The 21,121-nt window shown below is 41.4% G+C and overlaps 2 protein-coding genes across 3 annotated transcripts in view; both read left to right on the top strand.

Annotated features, from left to right (window-relative positions):
* Positions 1-8,553, top strand: part of cfap299 (cilia and flagella associated protein 299) — a 103,090-nt gene extending 94,537 nt beyond the window's left edge. Inside the window, exons 5-6 of one of the 2 annotated variants that reach the window (XR_004019410.1) lie at positions 5,495-5,549; positions 7,804-8,553. The gene's annotated coding sequence lies outside the window, so the exon portion shown is untranslated. Of the gene's footprint in view, positions 1-5,494; positions 5,625-7,803 lie in introns of both variants that reach the window. The other variant, XR_004019409.1, reaches the window with a different exon arrangement.
* A 3,394-nt stretch (positions 8,554-11,947) lies between these two features.
* Positions 11,948-20,726, top strand: LOC115775949 (bone morphogenetic protein 3-like). The gene is made up of 3 exons (XM_030723489.1): positions 11,948-12,555; positions 13,678-14,594; positions 17,746-20,726. Exons 1-3 carry the CDS (start codon positions 12,279-12,281, stop codon positions 17,935-17,937), a joined length of 1,386 nt encoding a protein of 461 aa, XP_030579349.1. The 5' UTR covers positions 11,948-12,278; the 3' UTR covers positions 17,938-20,726.
* Positions 20,727-21,121: the final 395 nt, after the last annotated feature.

Raw genomic sequence — 21,121 nt, 5'->3', positions numbered from 1 at the left:
GAGGTGAAGCATTTTTAAGAATAAGAGGTCCAGTTGCGTTCCTCCAAAGACCTCAGAGGGTTCAGTCACAGTTGATTTAAGTAAAGTATAAGTCATGTCCTTTGAGCCAATCCAAGACAAATCTTAAGATAAAGTCAATGAAAATACTTCAGTCAATTCTCAACTCAGCTGGCAAGTCTGAGCATTAAGTTATCAAAGCAAGTCTAAAGTCAGTTGTCAGTTGAAGACTCCAAGTCCTTAGTCTGTTACTGTCTTACATCTCTAGTTCCCGATGGCACGTTCATGTCAACTCATGAGTCTTTCTGAGCCTAAAGTGTAGGCAGAGAGCAGACATCGACTTCTATGTTAAATTCAGCCAAATTTGGGTCAAGGATCATCGCCATCTTTGTCCCCAGGGTTATGGGTTCTGCTGTCATATCCTGAGGTTTCAGAGGTCTTTGATTTTTATGGGTAGACTTGCAGAACTTTCTGATTACACCTTGTATAGGTAAATTACCTAAAAGCAATCAAGTCTTTCAGGCACTGCTAAGTGGCCTGTCATAATGAACTTTTTTAACACTGTTTATAGTGTTTATCATCATTGAAACTATGCTTTCATCATCTGTAGATCTAATAAAGTATTTTCATTTTTTATGTCACATTTGTGTGTCTTTCTTTTCTGTGTTGTCCACATTTGGTAGGTGGACCAAAGGTAGACGTTTTCCTCAGTAGTTGGATCAGGATCTCTGGAACCAGCCTCCAGGTGCTGACACTGGAGATCCACTGTCTTTGAGAATGTAACATACAGCCAGTCCAGGAAAATATGTTACCAGGACACTGAAAGTAAAGTCACTTTTGTTGTTGGCTGGGATACCTGGCCTTTTTCATAGCTATTCAAACACTGACCATTCTGCAGAAATATGTATTTACATTTCCCAAAATTGCATAGTAGGGGTCTGTGGGTTTTGGAAAAGCCACATGGGGAGGATTTTATGTTGCTTGTACTATATGTTTGCTTGTAATTTCTAGCAAGCGTGCTTTATATGTTGCAGGCAGAAAATATTTTTATGGCTCAAATGCAAATGGGTATTTGTGACCAGTTTTATGTGCCACTAGAGATTACCTCTTAAACAGGTTCTGCAGAAAACATCCTCACACCAGCGAAACTGCCAGCATATTTCAAAGATTGCACGGGGGCCGACAATGTAAAAGCAAACATTTTGAGACGTATTTTACATAATGTGGGTCATTAATACTTTATATCTACTGTTAATCATGTATAGCTTCCATAAAGCATCACAGCAAGTGAAATATAGCCTGCTGAATGCTGGCAGCGCTCCATTATGTTATGGTCCGATATTAACAGCTTTCTGCTGCAATATCAGCCTGTTTGACTCCCCATCACAGTGTACCGCCTCTCAGATTTACACTCAGCCTTCTCCCTAAGGTCCATCTTTGTTGTTGGACCACAGACTGCTGTTGGGGAGCAGCCAGGCTCACTAAAGCAACCTTCAGAAACTCAGGGTGAAATACAGAGTTGTGCTGCTAGTTATATCAAAAGTTAATGATAAGAACCACTGAACATTAATGCTGCCTGAAGAGTAGAACTCTACAAGACACAAGCATTATTTATTACTCATCGCTTGCTTTAACAAGTAGTGTAGTTGTGTTATCCTGGATTTTTGTGTTGATTTGATGCTTGGGGGTTTTTGGGGTTTTTTTTAATTGCTGGGCCATATTTGTAGGCAAGCTAGACAAAGGTTTCTTCATTAGTCTAATGCCCAGCTGATATTAACCCTAGTTTTTTCCCGTGCCTCATTCACATTCTGTAGAAAATTCTGGGTTTCTTCTGCACGATGTTAACTAAACTTAGTTTACCCGCTAACATCAGAAAATGTGACAAGCTCAAGCCGCCATCTTGGTATTTGGAAATGAGACGTGATGACTGAGGAATGGATCTCATGAAGGGAAACTTCACACCCACTTGCTGGCGACTTGTCAGTCACGCAGTAAAGCATATTTGGCTTTATCTGCTTTTTGGCTATAATCTGGACCACAGTTTACAAATTGAAAATAATATTTTCTATAAGACTTGAACCTAGCGATTGAGGTCATAAACTCATCAGAAGAGCATTTCCTGAGGTCACAGACAAAGGGGCTGAAGGGAAATTTTTCCATAGACATCCATACAAATGGATGACCCTTTGAAAGAATGGAGGTTTACGGCACCAACATGCTGGTATCAACCTACTTCTGACTGCTTTGGTCGCTAGCAGATTGACTGTCTAACCATCAAGCAGTAGTAAAACCTGAAACTATGCATTCTTTACAGTTTCACTGACGCTCAGAGAGTAGTTGACAAGTGTTTGCAGTCAAGTAGGAGTCTTCTACTTCACAGCAACTGCCAGCAACCACTTGCAACTGGTTGGGGAATATTCAGTTTTCCCTAGTGGCCAGTGGTTGCCAGATGGCAGCCAGCAGGTCTCTATGCCTGTGTGAGTGAGGCCTAACATCACCGGATGTAGGTCATCATTTCTGGTGCAATGTTGGATTTATTTTGTTTCCTAGCAAGAAAATAAAAAGGTTAAAAATGATCGAAACAAAGGGGAGGGGGGTGTTATTTCTGAGCTAATATTAGCTAGTGTTGCTCATTGTTGGTGCTTCAGGGGAGCCAAAGAGAGGCAGTGAGGAGCTAGTGTAATTTTAGCTTGTTTTTTTTGGGGGGGGTTTTTTTGCACTATACGCTACAGTGCACTTACATGTAAGGTACCACAAAGCTTCTCAAAGAAATATCACATTTCTGAACAATCAAATATCAATTACAGTGTGTACGATACAAAGAAAAAGTGTTTTAATACACAAATATATTGTAAATGAAATGCATATTAAAACCAGAAGGGGCATTGTAGCTTAGCCTGGCCTCGTTTAATGTTGATTTAGCTTTTCTTCTTTTCCTTTCTCCAAAACAAAGTTAGACCAGTTTTGAAACTTGTGCTTTTGGTTTACTCTTTTCCATGCCTGGTTCTTCTCAACTAAAAGGCTGTGATGTTTCCAAACTCAACACAGGAACAATGCAGTACTCAACCCAATCATAATGAGATGTTTTCAACTCACAGCTTCTCGTATTTCATGTCAACAAAGAGAGATGATCTGCCAATTTTATGGCTAAAGAATGTCAACTTGATGTTTTTTTTCTCCTTCAAAAAGCACTTTCCCTCCAAGAAAAGGCTTGAGAAGTGTTCTCTACCTAACTGTATAATATATTAAACTACTAATAAATCACAGTCTAAAGTTGATGCACATGCTCAGCAAATTATCTTCATCTCCAAGTACAAACATTTTTGTTCCTCTCGGTCAAAACGTTGCACACTCTTGTTCTGCTGTATCAGAAATACTGTAGAACCTAAAAGCAGAGCAGGGTCCAGTCGGATGCTGTAAATTAATCAGGCATTTATTTTGGAATTCAGACCTTTCTTTGGTTTCACTTGCTTATTAGTCCCAGCTTTACTTTAATGCCTGGCTTGGCGAACTCCAAAGATCAAATTGGAAACAGACTTCTCACTATTATAAAAGTTGCCTTACTCTGCAGGTTGCTTTCCTTTCTTTTCTGTAAAACAATGTTCTTTTATAACCTGTTGTTGAATAATAATATGATAATGATGGCTGTGAAATCCATGAAGTTTTTTTCATACTCATGTGAAGTCAAGACTTCAAAATGGTCCTTTTTATTTATTTAAAGTCTCCTGTTATGTGAGCTTATAAAGAGAAATGTTCTCAAAAAGCCAGCGGGTCGAGTAGCACACGCCACGAGGGCTGCGCATCAGTCGTTTCTTCCTAATAAAATCTTACTGTCACGGCTCGCTGCTGTGCAGGCAGGAATGAGGACCACAAAACACAGAACTCCGGGACAGGTGTAAGTCACTCACACACTTTTTAAAACAAAACAAAACACAGGCCAAAACAGAGTCCAGAGGATGAGGGCCAAGACGGCCAGAGAAGTTCCGGAGGACCAAGGTCAGAGCAGAAAGAAACAAGAACAGTGCCCAAACAAAAAACAACGGCACAAGAAAAACAAGCCATATCGTTCAGGGGGCCATCCAGGCCAAGGGCCAGAACTAACAAGCCGAGGAACACAAGGTTTGTCAGGGGCCGACCGCGCTCCCAGCGGCGGCGGCGACGTGACCAGACGGGAGGCTGACCGCGCCCCCAGCGGCAAGACGAGACTGGCGGGCGGCCACGTGGCATCCGGCGGAGGCTCACCAGAGCCCTAGCTAGCCTAGACTCTCCTGAGCCCTGGATGGTCGAGGACTCGGGACACTCGGGTTGAGCGGGACCCCCTGACAAGGCTGCGGTGCAGGGTGCACAGCTGTCTCCCTGGACAGCTGGGGCTGCTTTGGGGATTGGTTGAGTGTGTCTAGTGGTGGTGAGGATGATGGTGACAAGGGCTCTGACTGGGAAACTAGGTGCTCTGACTGGGAGGCTACTACAGCTACCTGGGGCTCTGACTAGGAGGGAGGGAGCTGGAGCTACAGCTGGCGTGGACTGAGGCTTGGAAGCTTCTGCTGCAGCCGGCGTGACACTTACAAAGTCATGCAAAAATACACATTCTGCACTTTTCATCTTTTTTCTTTGTAACATATAAAGGTGACATATATAAAGTGTTTGTAGCCATTATGTATGAACACTTTGGGCTAAAATATATTCCAATGTCCAGGTCATGTAGAGATTTTTGATTTTGCAGTGCTGCTTGGAACTAGAAAACAGATTTATTGTTGATTATTTCTTATAATCCAACATAGGGCTTGAGGAAAGACATTATAAATGACATTGCACAGACCTAGAGACCAGTTGGCGAATGCCTGGCAACCACCAGTCACTAGGGGAAAATGACTGTTCCCAACTGGTTGTGAGGGGTTGCTGATGGTTGCTTGCTGTTGCTAGATGAAATTGGTCACAAAGCAGTATGCGGTGCTGCACCAAAACCCTTGTTGCAGTTGCTTTGGTGATTAGCAGATTGCCACATTTCCCTGGGGCTTGGCAGCAGGTCTCTAGGCATGTGTGAATGAGGCCTTAAGGACTACGTTTGTGTGGCCTCAGGAAAGCAAAAGCAGAAACCTGGAAGGACAGAAAACTCTGGAAGTTACCTTCCGACACAGTGTCAGATGTTCTTCTGTCTTTCCTAAAAATACTTCCTCAAACAGCTTCTCTCCCAGAAATGATCATCACTTAAGTGCATTCAGATGGTTTGGTGGTTAATGCCAGCACCATTTTTTTTGTTTGTTTGTTTTTTTAGAAATGTAAACATGATGGTAATTGTGCCTTCATGTTTAAATTGTCTTCCACTGTATGCATAGACATTTGCTGCTGCCAACATGGCAACATTTTCCAGCTGGCTTCAGGGAGAACCAGTGTTACATCAGTTCAGTAACCCCATGATTTCTCCAAGAATATTCAAGCTCTAAATGAAATGACTTCACTCCAACCAGCTTATATTTCCTGTCACCTTTTTCTGCAGCTACTACAACTGGAAGACGCTGGTATCCACATCCAACTCGAGCCCAAACTTTGAGGTGATTTATGATAACCCTGATGGGCTTCTCTTTAAGAACAAGAGGGACAAAAAGATCCTGAATTTGGACCCTTTGGTAGGTTTTTGTTGCTGTGCTGCTTTGTCTTTAAACCTAGGGAGACAAATGGTGCTGCTAATTGGATCAGGTCACCTGTTCCATGGCAGTAAAAATGTCTCAGGGGAGTAAAAAGGCTTTAGGGCAAAACCTCTTTTCAAATCCTTTTTGTGTACTTCTTCAGAAAACAGATTTTGTTGTCCTTGTGGCTCAGGTGACTGACATTTACCTTCAGCATCCTGTTAGTTTGTTATACTATCTTGTTACCTTTAACAACTTTTACTTTGTTCCACTGCCTCCTGTTTTAACCATTAACTGCAGATGTTGGGAAAAAAAATCACTTATTTTTCACCCACTCACATAGAAATTATGTCAGAGACTGCACTGTAAGAGGTTGTGGAGGCAGAGCGAGATAAAGAAATCAGTGGGAGGGAAAGATATTTGCTTTCCACCTGCACAAAGGAGGGAGGATCAAGGGGTCGAGACAGGTGCTTCCTCCACACTCACAGCCTAACAGGGGCCCTGGAAGAATAACGACTGACTGGTGTTTTTTTCCCTCCAGTTTCCTTCTTTGCTGGGGGGTAGGGAAGTAGTTGGTGGGGCTGAACTATTTTGAAATTGCAGACAGAGCTGTGGGGACTGCGTTTTTGAGGCCAAGCGCCAAAATGGCAGCACAGTGTTCTAGCTGTGGTCGAGCACCGCCCCAACCAGGCTGTCTATTAAAAACACAAGCAAAGGCAAAGGGAGCCAGACACAGCAAACCACCCGTGTGCCCAGAACCCAGCTCAGCTCAGCCCAGATTGGCTCGGCACAGAGCGGCACAGAACCGTCCGGCCTTTAACCCACCGTGAGCTCACTAGCTGCTCATGTGGTCGCAGATCCGCAGGGGAACCTTCCAAAATCAAAGCTCACATCAACTCGTTTTGGGTGGCTTGTTTGTTTTTGTGCCTTTGTCATTCCATGACCACTTTTCTGCCCCAGCCAAAAAGTGGGTTGGGGGTGGAGAGGTTGTCATTTTGTAGTTATGACAATGGCTTGAATGGCTTGGCAAAGTAAAAGTTTCAGAAAAAAAACCCAAAAAACTGTCTTTATGCTGAAATTTGAAGAACAGGGGAAATGGATGTGAATCTTAATGTGAGTTTTAATGACACTGTTTGGTTTCTATCTAAAAATAGATGCTTACCATTAACCAGCACTTCCCATTTCCCCTCAGCATGTCCATGCCGTCAGGTTTATGGGTTTATTTTTATTGATGCTCTTTTGAACTTGCGGAGGAAGACGGTCTCAGTTATTAGGACACCCACTAGTGTGGTTTAGGTAAAAGTGTAAATTGAGTGTAATGGTTTGCTATGGTCCTGCTCCCTCCAGAAGCTTTTGACACACTTAGCCTTAAATAAATGTTCCCAGCTGGTAGTGGCTTCACATCTTAGTGGTGGCGCTGTGTCAGCTTTGACGGTCAACATAACACAAAACATCTTGGAAAATGGACAGTTACAGTCACTGTCAAATTATGCAGCATTTGCTCTCCCCTTTACTAAACCTGCTATTACAAAGAGGTGTGCTTTCTTTAATTGCTAACATACTGTCTGTGACTGCTGTCACATTTTCAGTGTGCAGTAAGATATTTTTAATTTAACACTCAGCCTAATGTTTCCATGTGGGAAGGTGTCTTTTGTATTTGCGACACCACCGATCTTGCCAGCTCTGTGCTTACTTGCAGCTTTTAGCTTCGTTCAGCTCATAGTTTTGGTTCTAAATGACTGAAGGTGCAGATTTGAAACACAGCAGAAAAAAGTTATAACGCGAGTATATAAAAAGACATGGTCTCAGTAACTGAGACCTGAAGCTAAACAAGACTTGAAACTAGTGATTGAGGCCATAAACTTATAAAGAAAGTGCTTAATGTCATAGATCAAGTGAGAAGAAGGGCCTTTTTCTATGCAATTGGACACCTTGGCTAATGCCCCCTGTTGGCCATTAGAAAGACTGCAGATTTTAGGCTCATCCACATTGGCTTCACTTTTATGCACAGAAGCTACATCCATCTGTTCTTATACAATTCTTGAAAACATGTTGACATCTTAAAAATCAGTGATATCAGTTTGAGTCTAAAATGCTTATAAAGAAGTTTTGAATTGTAGACTGCAGAGAGCACTGCCTCCAAACTCCCCATCACTAATTTCTCTGTGCTCGGTTTCAGTCTGGTCCTGGCGAGGACTCCAAGAGGACGTTCCTGCAGTCGGACATCTACATTCATGCTGTCATCTATGACCACAACATCAGGACAGTCTAAGCTTCAGAGTCCGTCGCCGACACTTGCATGCATATGGCACATATTTGGAGAGCACTGGAAGCCTCTAATTTGACTGAGTTGCTGTAGTTGCCCCATCATTTACAAACTGGTCCCCTCATATCATGCATGCCATCTGGGTGGAGGTGTTGCCGTAAAGAAATGGCTTTAAACTGAGGAATCCCAAAGGATGAAGTTGATGGACTCGTGTGACAGCAGGTTTATTTGCTGAGCTTTTCTGTGTAACGCTGGCCTGAAATGATTCCATCCAGATCAGGTGTGGCTGTGCTTTTCGCCGTTACCCGTGCCAGCAGCGTTAGTTTGGGGCAAGAACCTGCTCAGAGACCCCTGGCTCGCTCCAGCATTTGGCCTGGCATGTTTTAGGCTGTTTGTCTAAACAAATTAAAGGCGTAAGAGCTTTGAAAGATGATGGGGGTTGCTTTCATGTCCTCCCCCAGGCTGCGGTAGCTCCAATTGGAGTGGGTAATGGGCTTAAAGCATTCCGTATGTTTCCAGATACAAGGCACACGTTATGAGACATCAAAGTGCCCTATCATTTACATATTAGTCATTCACTATGACATTTTAAAATTATTTACAAAGTTCAGAATAATTTTAGCAACTTGCTTCCCTTTCAGTCTGTAAGCTGAGTCTTTATTTGTTCATAAATGTATTTTGTGTGGATTCTGCTGACTCATGCTTCTAACCATAGAGTACAGCATCCCCTAATTCTCTTTTTTTTTTTTTTTTTTTTACATGTATTAACTTTTCACTCACCAGTAAATTTTTTTCCAAATGCCTTTAAAAATTGTGGGTGCACCATTTTAATAGTTTTCTTTTTATTTGGTTTTGAGGTTCAGATTAGCTTAGACTCCTGTCATGCTGGCATTATGACTCTCACAGTATCAGATTTTCACTTCATGATAAATATGTTCATATAGAAAATCTTGGGGGACATTGCAGTAGTGATGCTTGTCGGTCTTATCGAACTCTGTTTGTTGTGTTTAGCCCTTTTTTATGGGCGCAGGGAGCTGAGACCCTACCCCAGCTGTCACAGGGCTAATGGAGAGACGGTCAACCGCACACTCTCACACATACACCTACAGCCAATCTGGAGTCATCAGTTCACCTAACTGTCCAGTCTTTGGACTGTGGGTCAAACACCAGAGGGTACCATGCAGGCACAGGGACATGCAAGCTACACAGAGGGAGGCCTCAGCCAACCAGGAGATTCAAACCAACAACCTAGCAGGCTAACAGATAATGAACACATTAGATTGTGGTTATTTAATCCAGACATGCAGACACAAATAAATAAATGGTCAGGGGTTAGGGATTAGGGTTTTATGAGTGGCTGTTCTGAACTTTACATGCACACAGCCACAGTTATCTTGCCTTTACGTTCATTTTGCCGTTACCCGTCTATCAGCTATTTTTGCCGTGAAAGATTCAAATATATAAGTTCATTCTAATACAAACATCTAATGTTTCTCATCCAGCTTGATACCAGAGCACCCTCCCACTGACTGCATCTGTTTGTTTTCACTGAATTGGGCCCTGTTTGCCTCATTGAAACAATATGTGTGGTGACAAGGGGATTTGGGTTGTGGTTCTGTAAAAGCTGGGGTTAGGGAAATGATGGTCTGGTTTGGGGTTGTGTTAATCATTGCAGTTCTTTCCTTTTCCCTCCTTTTTAAAGAAGATAGAAGTTCTGGGCCTGTTTTTGTGGTTGTCATGAGCAAAGCTGCTGAAACGTCTGATGGAGTTATAAAAAGTGACACTGGGAATGTAGGATATGCTTATTTTCAAACTTTAACATGTTTTTATGCAGTTGTGTGTCTTTTTTATCATCTATTTGCGGTTGTTGATGTGTAAACTGATCTTAAACAGTTGTTTCTTTTGCTGTTGTCACTACAACGCTAAGCAGGAGAAGTGCAGCCAGACCTGGTTGCTCTGTTGACTGCCTTGTAGAGCAGCATATTTAACCTCAGAGCAGGGCGTGCTGTAATTGAGAAACCTTCCACCTGCCTATCTCACTGCTTACACTCATTTGGTTTTTGTTGTTTTTTTTTAAGTCTGGAAATAAGAAGTCAGGCAGCAAACGAACACTTGAGCCTCATCTACAGCTGTTTAGGTTTACAGGCCTCAGCGCATTCATGTGGCCAGGTAATGGTGATGGAACTGGCTGCTCTAGTCTCCCTCCCACCCCGAAAGTTGCATCAGTCATTCCAAACACCTTCCAATGAAAACAGCAGATGTGCACAAGAAGACAAAAAAGGCCATTTAACACAAACAGGCAAACCAGCGCATTGCACATGAAATGCACTGGTGGCTCTTTGCGTGCCTCACCTCTGTAGAAGACTAAATAAAAAATACTGGCATGCACTCGGATCATGTGTCTGTAAACACTGATGATTTTGCAATAAAGTCTGAGTTAAATAGTTATATTCCCCTCCATTTCTTTTATTGGGCTTTTAAGCTGTTGGGGTTTTAACTGAAGCGTGCTTTTATTAGTCAGAGCTCTGACTCGCCCCTAATAGACACAACTTGAGGCAAAGAGGTGGATTAAGACGGCAGCAGAGACACACTTCAGTCTTTTCTATGAGCTCAGTTTCACCTTAATTTGATGTCTTTTTGTGTAGTTTTGTATTCTTGTGTTTGACATCTCATTACCAGCAGTGTTATGATGAATAGATTAATATTAGCATGCGGATGATTAGGGTAGGCCTGTGATCCTGCTGATGGTCACCTACAGGCAATAATAAAGTCTGAATTAAATACAAGCTAAATTACAATACTTTGCATATTCACTTTCAAAACCACAACCATGTTTGATAGGATACGGGTGCAGCGACCTGATATGGGACTGAGTCCAAATGTTACACTAATCTGTTTTTAATTATTTTAGTTCAGTACAGGAGTGGATTAAATGTCAAAGACGTGCACTGTTTAAAAACTCCATCAGTCTAACATTCATGAAGATTCGTGTGGATACATTTAAGTTTATCTTCCTTTATTTGAATATGTTTATTCTTTGTACTCAATAATAATAATAATAATTATTATTATTATTATTATTATTATTATTGAGGACTGTAAGTAGCTATTCCAGGTGTTTATACCTGTGACATCTTTAGCTCCAGAATTGAATTTGAAGTCCATCTCCTGAGTTAAAAAGTGCTCTGTGATGAGGCCATGTCATATCATAAAGGCCTCATATAGAGCACTTTGCTCTCTGAGTGCAGCTTGCTTGTGGTTCCTAGAGTTTCCAAAAGTAGAATGGGAGGCAGAACCTTCACACTCCTCTTCTTATCTGGTAGCAGCTGAAGAGGTTAAAGTCATTCCGCCTGTTGACTGCTATGAAGGACATGGCATGCTAATTTTATTGCCATCAGATGTCCAAGGGCGGGGAAATGCCCTAATCATTTCCTCCTGAGTGCCCCTGAAAGAGGACCAGTGGTGGGGGGAGTGTAGGGCGACTGGGTGCGGTGTTTAAACCCCGCCTGATGGGCTGTTTGGGGAGGGGGGGGGGGGGGGGGGGGGGGGCATCCGGATAGGACTGTGATGGTACAGGATGTGTGTGCTTAACTCCATTGAGCTAAACTAAGTAGGGAAGAAAGCCTTTAATGCCGACAATAAGCCGCTTCATTCAGCAGCGCGGCCCAGACGCACAGCTCTGCGGAGGAGAAATTACGCACGGAGGGGCTGTTCTGTGGCAGCAGTTTAGGGATTGAAATCAGTAAAATAAACCTGCGGAATGTCGTTTACTAAAATATTTTCATGCTATCCGCCTCGAGTCAACCGACAAAACACACCCCCTTCGGCTCTTGATAACCAGATAATTCGAGATCATTTGTCCCCAGGCAGAATGCGCGCAGAAGTATTTTGAACAGGAAACTCTCTCTCTCTCGCTGTGTGTGTGTGTGTGTGTGTGTGTGTGTGTGTGTGTGTGTGTGAGAGAGAGAGAGGAGAGAGAGGAGAGAGAGAGAGAGAGAGAAAGAAAGGAGAGAGAGGAATACCCAGCTGGTCCCACAAGCCCTATAATACCAAGCACAACATGCTTTACCTTCAATGAAAGCTGAGACTGAGGTACGGTTTATGCTGGACCTGAAATCAGCGCAGTTCTCCGTCTGCGTTCTTACACCTGATCCTGTTTTCATTTACTGATTCAATCACATTTAGACCTGCAACTTATAAAAATACAGACACCTTGGATAACGTATCTTCCCCTCTTGCTGTAACTGGTGTCAGGGTGATGGTATCATTTTCTTGCAGAGGACTCAGGTGATGGTATGTGTTTTTGGAGATAGGGACCGTTTTAGGAAACGCGTTATTTTTTCCACGGCTGTTATTTTTTCGTTTGCTACGTTTCTTTTGCCTCAAGCATGGCACTCTACTCTCGATTTGTGATCGTGCTGCTTTACGGATGGAGTTATTTGTGCGTTGGATTCTGCGCTATGCTGAAAACGGACAATATCCCCGAGAGACGAAAGGTGGATTTTACGCATTCAGTGGATAAAAAGTACACTACAAAGGAAGACCGGGACACGCTTTTACAGGATACAATGACGGAGCACATGCAGATGCTTTACGCGAAGTACAACAGTGCTGGATTTCCCTTCAAGGACGGCAACACTGTTCGTAGTTTCAAAGCGCACTGGGGTATGTATCAAAGGTTTTATGGATATTAAGTGTAGAAGTCAGTGACCTGCATGTTGTTTTGTTTGTGTGGTGTTTCCACTTTGCATCGTTCAGCTTGAATCACCTGCATATTAAATATGCAAAGCGCCGAATGTCCACGTAGTGTGCGCACATATATGAAAAACTTAAGAACATTAACTGTATTGGTTTTTATAGAGGGAAAAATGCTAAATTCGTTCAAACCGATGCCGTTCATGTGCTTGTTTGCGGAGCTGAAAAAGAGATCCACCTGTTGATCCAGTTATGGAAATGTGAACAACCTGTTTGCGTTCCTTTGGCCAGTAAGAGATTCGCATCAGATGTTTGCAGGTAGTTTGACCACACAACTGTTCATACCTTCAGGTTTTATTTCCACATAGTCTTGATAAATTTTTCTCTCGATCCAGCATCTGGCAGAGTTTGAGTTTCCACTGTTTCCACTCTGAGCTCTAATGTGCTTTCATTTTTTTCAAGAGCATTTATAGCAACTTTAATCCAATAAAGTCTCAATTCTTTACACGTTCACTGTGTTATTATCACTGGGACCAGAGGGCGACCAGTTTCCACTCTGGGTTAAACTTTGTTAGATTATACTGCCTCCTGTCGCCTGGTAGCTGTATGTTACAGCATATAAAGGGTAAGTTCACCCAAATCACAAACATATTTTATGATTTGCTTTCAGAAGCGCAGTGGAGATGAATGGGAGATTCAGCTATGTGTTATGTTTTAAAAGTTAAAAGAAACCTCGTTCCAAAAACACCGGTCTGGTCTCTGATCACAGTCTGACTTTGTCCTCCAAAGGAATGCCTGTTAAAACTGTTCCACGTGTTCTGGGGACGATCCGGTTTCAATCTGATCTTTAAAACTAGTTTTTGAAATAATGATTTTTTTTAAATAAATTTTTTTAAATCACAAAATACGTTCTATTGTATTGAGGTGAACCTGAGTAAATAAAACTAACAACATCAGCACAACAAAGAAACTGTTGGACCAAAAAGAATAAACACACACCTGTTGTTAACAGTATTGTTTAGGCCACGGCTAGTTTTCAAAATGTAGAACTGTGTTGCACTCTGTTCATAATGTTACTCATTATATGCACAGGTACTATAAACAAGAAACAGCTGCAGATTTTCAACCTCACCTCCCTCACCAAGTCAGAAGACATCCTGTCGGCTACTCTTCATTATTACATTGGAGACCTTCAGAACAGCACCCAAGGCTGCTCCAAAAGCTGCGCTCGCCACGGTCCCAGGAGGCACAGCCACATCCACATGGTCATCTGGAGTTTTGCCTCTGTGGATAATAAGATGAGGACTTTAGGACATTTTCGGATCAATGTGTCCACCCTCTACAGGGACTTCATATCTTGGCAGTGGAAGGACATAACTCGTGTGGTCAACCAGGCCAAACACCACGATGAGCTGCTTATTGGCATCGATGTGGCTTCACAAGGCTCCCAGCCATGGAAGAAGCTCCTGTCAGACCGCTCACCCTACATCCTGGTCTATGCCAATGATTCTGCCATTTCAGAGCCTGAAAGTGTGGTAGCCACTCTCCAGAGGCACCACTCAGTGAGAGGTGAGGGCTCCATTTCACACGGGTTCCACAAACTGGGATTGCAAGAGCAAAATGACACCAAACGACAGTCACAGCCCAGACATAAGCGCTCAGTGAATGTTCTCCTACCACTGCAAAATAATGAACTTCCCGGTCCTGAGTATCCATATGAGACGACTGGCTGGGATGAGACGAGTCCATATGAACCGTTTGAAAACAAACAGGCACGTCGGCCGCGCAAAAAGACACGCAAGAATCAGCGGCACAAGATGCCCTTGCTCCAGTTTGATGAGCAGACAATTAAAAAGGCGCGAAAGAAGCAGTGGAACGAGCCCAGGAACTGTGCTCGGAGATACCTGAAAGTTGACTTTGCTGACATTGGATGGAGCGAATGGATTATATCACCCAAGTCGTTTGATGCCTACTATTGCTCAGGGTCCTGCCAGTTCCCCATGCCAAAGGTGAGATTCAAAGCCTGTTAAATGGTAAATGGCTCTTATAGCACTTTTCTACTCGTGTTGAGCACTCAAAGCACTTTATACAACACGTTTGCATTCACACACATATTCATACAAGCACTTTTTTCTACATCTAAGTGCTTTTGATCTAACATTCGTACTATGATGAACACAACAGGCGCAACTCAGGGTTCACTATCTTGACCAAGGAGACTTTGGCATGCAAACTGGAGCAGCCAGAAATCGAACCACCAATCTTCTGATTAATAGATGACCCGCTCTACCTGAAATTTGCTAGTGCCCCACTTTATTGGTGCTATACACTACTAAAGGTTTCAAACAAAAAAATAAGTGGTATTAAGAAGGTAAAGCTCAATGCTATAACAATTATAGTATTTCTACCGAAGTTCGATCAATATTTGCTTTTTTTAACTTTGGAATTAGATCTCCGAAGAGAGGAAAACTGACCTTTGGTTGACCTGGTGATTATCTATAGATGTGCCACCTGTGGCAGTGGGTTACAGATAGACTTTTTCTTTTTAAGAGGTCACAGCTTAAAATGGTATCTCTAACACATCTTGAAACCTGGTTTTGTTTTTTCACTACTGAAGATTGTGAATTGTATAAATAACCAAAGAAAATGGTATTTGCCACCAAATATTATTAGTGCACATAAAAGTTTTATAAAAGTGTTTTAGACAGCCTCCAAGTGATGTGCAAGAGTGCATGATACCACAGCAGAACTTATCTTATGATACCCTGTACCCGGGAGAAGAACCAAGGGGTGACCCAAAGTGAGAAACTGAGCAAAACTGAGCAAAGTCTTATGGATGACGTTAAATATTGCAAATATATTTATAAAAATTATTTGGCTAGATATTTAAACTTTGCAGTACTTGCTAGTTAGTACCAGAAATACCATTTAAACAAGTTATTTGCATTTTATTAATGTACAAATGTGGTTACCGGTTGGTTCCAAGATGCCGGCGCTGCAGCCCCAACAAGCATGTTTTTTTCTCTGCGATGGGAAGTTGAGTGTAACTGTGCAGCTGCTAGGCTGCATTGCTATTGTTAGCCAAATGCTGCAAATTAATCAAACATTATTTCTGTGCAATGTTTTACACAATGCAAAGTTCAACACATTTCAGCAACAACACAGTTTAAAACCCAATTTGATTATTGAAATAATGAGATAAACAAATGGCTCTTAATTATATGTGCAATAAATTTATGTCCAGCTCAATTTTAAATGTTTATAAGTATGTGGCTGTTAGCAGCGCTAGCACTAGTAGCCCATCTTGTCTCAGAATCACTCCAATCAGCTGGTTACATGCCACTTTACTCTGAAAGCTCGACTTAAAACCATCCATATTTAAATCAATAATTAATTCATTAGTTTAACCAAACAGAATTTGTGGTGCTAGTTAGCAAGGGCAAGAACATTTAACCATTTAGCTAACTGCACACATCCCTAATAGCCTCCCCTCTCGCCACCTCACAGCAGTGAAGTTCATCAGGGGGTCAAACCCACACTTATAAAAATAGAGTTACATCCTTCTGTTTTTCTACAACCTTTTTGTGCAACCATTTCTCTACAGCCATGGTCCCCCCCCACACACACATTTGAGCCATCAGTCTAAGTTCAGATTATCTTATGAGCTTCATCAGCAATTAAAAAGAATAACTTCAGCAACAAGCCCACATATTGTTCCTCCGGCATGGATAACATAAAAAAGCTGATTATATATCGTTTCTTATGATGCAGTTCTAAATGGCAGTCATGAGCCATCAGTCTCTGTGCCACCCCTATAAGGACTGTCTGGCTCCATCACTAAAGACTGTTGACAGAATCTTTTTCAGCAGTATGGTATACATTATGTAAATAGGACATGCTGCATTCAGATAGCAGTCTCTTGTTTACTGCTTTGCATTATCTTAACATGGGTAAAATCAACCTCAGAGGTCCCTGCTATCGTTCTGTTTTACATTACAGACGCCATGGCCAGCTTTATGCCATCTGCTTTCATCTTCAGCTATAAGCTAGTTACAGTGGGACAGACAGTTCTTCATCCTTTTATCTTCCAGAATGCATGTTAGGAATCGAGATCATAAAATCTTCAAAGACGCACGTGAGATGTAAATGTATACAAATTTTAAAAGATTTAGGCCAAAGTCCTTCTGTGTTAAACATGCAGTAATAGCAGTGAAACTACAGATGATGTCATCTAAAAGAAAACCTTCTTCCTCAGGAGCAGCAATAAAACAAACCGAGAAGTATCTAAAGAGGATCGTGCTAGGCCTTTACTCACACACAGAAGTAAGTGAGACACAAAGAAATTCCACCTGATGTTAAACATCAACTTCCCGTGTAGCTCGTGGCACTGGTGATAAGATAACCACACAGGTATTTTAAACATGGCCGGAATGCATGAGCTCCATCCACTTAATTCATTAAGTCCAGTCACAGGTCTTTGTAGTTGGAGGTAATTAGTCCCAGAAGTAGAGCCTAGGGCTTTTAGGGCAACCGCCTCCCTCTCCTGCAGCTTTTCTGTTGAGCCTGTGCTAAAAACACGCTGTCTTGTTTGTCAGGTTAAAGCTTTCGAAGCTGCTGAATGGTTATGATTAAAGGTGCTCTGCCTGATTTTATTTCTTTTCTTTTTTTGATCGTGTGTGGGAAAAGTCCTGCTGCTTTCTCGATCCCATTGCAAATAAAGTAGCTGTGCAGGTGCAGGTGTATGTAGAACTAACCAGTTAAGCAATCCTGCATGTTAGTTGAACTGAGTAATGTTAATATGTCCTTGACTAAATGAATAAATCTTAATGGGAAGTTCTGGTATATTGGAAACAGTTATTTTGCTATAGCAGATAATAACATTAAATCAAACCAATACAACAAATTCGGATTATCTATACACAAGAAAAGTACATGCACACACCTTATGAGATTGTTGAATTGGACATAAATTCTGTGACATTTTGAGTAATAATAATCAGCTTTTTTCCTCTTTCAAATACATGTGAATATTTGCTCTCTGAGATCTTGGAAAACAAGAGTCGACTTAATCGAAACATTTTTAGGCTCATCAGAAGTTCAGATCTGGATCCTATCAAACTTTTACTTTGAAAATCACATTTCTTCTCCATCCTTTTTAAGGCTCTGAAGCCATCTAACCACGCCACCATCCAGAGCATAGTGCGGGCAGTGGGCGTCGTCCCAGGCATCCCTGAGCCGTGCTGTGTCCCCGAGAAGATGTCTTCCCTCAGCATCCTCTTCTTTGATGAGGACAAGAACGTGGTGCTGAAGGTCTACCCCAACATGACGGTGGATTCCTGCGCCTGTAGATAGTTTCTTTTTCTTCCCAGGCCTCATTGCATACACCTCATGTCACAAAGAGAAGTTCAAAAAATAAGATACAACCAAAAAGATGCTCCTGCAGTCATACACTCACTCACATACAAACATCAACTGAACGCAACTTCCCTTTTGCACTGGAGGAGAGCAGCAGGCGCTCCAGGTGACGATGAGACTGTTGCTGGGAAGAAATGGATCATGTGAGTTATCCTAGTAAAAGATGTATTTTAATGTATTTATCATTGCTGCTCAGTTATTAGTTGGGCGATGGCAGGGTGGACGCAATCACAAACCCACTATCAAGACATACAAACAGCAGCTGAGACCGAAAAGAGACAAAAACTGAAGGAAAATATTCATTTTTCAGAAAAACAAAATCTGCCTATGAGGGAGGGTGTCGGTCTCGTCTTTCTCTCCTTCATAGTTTGAAGTTGTCACCACCAGGTCACCTCTGCTCTCACATGCATGGTTTTTGTTACTATGTGTAAGTATTTATGTCTGTACTATCACTGTGTTATTCACCATACGAGAAGTTATTGTATCATTTTTTGGCTTGGCTGCTATAAAGGGTTATATTAGATTCCAAAGCCAGAATTATGACGTAGACTTTAGGTTGCCTTACATGTTTATGTTTAACTGTTGTTTTTTAGAGTTTATTATAGGTGGAAGAGTAAGCTACATTTTTGTTGAGACATGTTCAGCTTCAAAAAAATTAAAAAAGCTTTATGAGTAAACCTCATATGTGAGGCCAAAAGTGCAAAAATCAGTGATCAATGATCAATCAGCTGACGGATGTTTCTGATATACTCTTCTGGAAACTGTGGTGTGAGGTCTTGGAGGTGGAGACAGCCATTCTCTGGATAAAACATTTCAGGTGGCGCTTGCTGAACAAGGTATCTGGCTGCCGTTAAAACCCGGCAGAAGATGCACATTTGTATGCATCTTCTGCCGGGACCCTTTCTTCTCCTCACCAGTGTTACTGAGGACCAGAAACAGGTGGGGCTCAGCTGGAAGCATTCGGGGTGAAGACTCGGTGAGGAGCTACAGGACGGCTCGCAGCTCTGAGCACCGATTGGTGGATGGTTTGAAATAAATGAACCAGCAGCAACTATCAGGTCAAAACGGTGCAGTAAACTGCCGGCAGCAAAACCAAAGTCACGGTTGTATGATTCAGTTAAATACTCTCCTCCCAAAATGTTGCACCATAAAGGAAAACTCCTACAAATATGTGCACAATAAGGCCAGCTGTATAAACAACAGTGTCATCTGAACATCCACATGGTAGTTTTCTTTTCTTTCCGAAACAGGGCTTCCAGTTGGTGCAGAGCAGTAGTAAATCTTTCCTTAATTTAGAGAGATAAGGGATGAAGTATTGAAGGAAAATAAAGGCATGAAACAAAGTGTTAACTCCTACTTCATGCTTACAGGTCTCCCGTGCTCCTAATTTATGCTCAGAGAAATAATGATTACACAAAGCTCTTCATCAGACTGATCTTAAAATTTCAGAATGCCTTTGAAAAGCTGTTTTTTTTAACAAATAATAAATTTAAGCAAAAGTAGATTTGAGTCAAAATAAACTGCTGGTCTGGAATCAGACCTGTTTTCACTGAACATCACCTTGAAGGTGTCAGAGAGTGAAATGTGCAGTTATGACTTACCTGAAGTCCAAAACCTTTGTGCTGTTTTTTTCAGGTCCGAGGAAAAAGTGGTACGTTACCTTTTACAGTACACTGGGTACAGCATTACATCTTCTCTGTTTTCACTTAAACCCAGAGTATGAGCAATAAGGCCCTTATTGTGATATATAATGATACAGAGTGGATGCTGCATAAATCATTTGAGGGTGTGTTATATGAGTCAGATCAGCTATGAACAGCAGCCACACCTGGAAGAACAGTTGCCATAATGTTGCCTTGAGTTGTGCGTTATTGTCACAGTTCATAAAGCCAAATATTTATTCAGAGCAAATAGACTTAATTAAAGCAACTTTTTTTTCTATACACTTGTACATTACCTTTGTATATAGCTCACTCTACTATGATGATGCCTCTTTGAGATAGAAGTGCCTTTTGAACGGGTGAATTTACAAAAACTTTGATTCATCGTGAAGCTCAAGTCAAAGCGAGCATATTTCTTATGGTACCGAAGAGTCTACACATTGAACACAGTACTTATTCTTTTGTGGATTTCATTATAAAATGTATTTCAAACCATTTTGATATTCCAGAGACATTTATTTTGTGTCATTACCTGAGGGCAGATTGTGTAACTTTATATATTTTGTACTGACACATTTTATGCCGAGACAGATTTTAGAAATGCATGTTGTAGAACGAAGGCTTCCTCTGTTCGTGCCAGTTTAACTTTGCAGATATGATGACTGCTGACGCGTCACTTTTTCTGCATTTGAGGCGACTCGGGTCCAATCTTTCTGAGTATGAATCAGTCATATTCAGTGCAGTGTCGGCCATTTATAGGAACTTATTCAACTTCACCGTTTCTCATCTTGTAAATGTTATGCTGTAGGTAAAAACAATGCCTGTACAATAAGCTTCATGAAATATATTTGTATATGGAAAAGGCCTTTAACATACATCTATTTATTTTCTCTATGTTGCATATCTTGTAACGGTGTGGTCTGGGAAAGGGGGACTGAAGCTCTGAAGTGTCGATGGTCTTTATATCTGTGATGGACTTTTGTCACGACTGACTGACTGAAGGTCTCCCTCCTCTGAGCTTGGACCCTCCTTCCAAAGCATTCAAAGAAATGAATAAAAGTATGCAAGAACAAAATCTGACAAGGGTTTTCTTTATTCATTTATTTTGTCAGCCTGATGGTTGTGAAATGCTGGATTCCCTTTAAAAACAAATCAAATACTTCCATGTAATTTATGACTGAAAACCATACAGATTCTGAAGTACCCAAATGTAAAGGCATATCTCTGTGTACAGGAGTACTCCATAAAGATTATTATTTACATTTTTTTATTCATATACAGTGTGTGTGTGTGTGTGTGTGTGTGTGTGTGTGTGTGTGTGTGTGTAATATATATATATATATATATATATATATATATATATATATATATATATATATATATATATATATATATATATATATATATATATATATATATATATATATATATATATATATATATATATATACATTAGGATT

Source organism: Archocentrus centrarchus, unplaced genomic scaffold (assembly GCF_007364275.1).
Source record: "Archocentrus centrarchus isolate MPI-CPG fArcCen1 unplaced genomic scaffold, fArcCen1 scaffold_26_ctg1, whole genome shotgun sequence".
Lineage (NCBI taxonomy): Eukaryota > Metazoa > Chordata > Actinopteri > Cichliformes > Cichlidae > Archocentrus > Archocentrus centrarchus.
Note: the sequence above shows the minus strand (reverse complement) of the source record. Positions and strands in the feature narration are given on the sequence as shown.

Bases quoted from the DNA above. Each gene is read 5' to 3' on its own strand.
- LOC115775949 (XM_030723489.1), top strand. From the start codon at position 12,279: ATGGCACTCTACTCTCGATTTGTGATCGTGCTGCTTTACGGATGGAGT. The intron at 12,556-13,677 runs GTATGTATCAAA...TTATATGCACAG, and splicing joins TAGTTTCAAAGCGCACTGGG to GTACTATAAACAAGAAACAG. The intron at 14,595-17,745 runs GTGAGATTCAAA...ATCCTTTTTAAG, and splicing joins GCCAGTTCCCCATGCCAAAG to GCTCTGAAGCCATCTAACCA.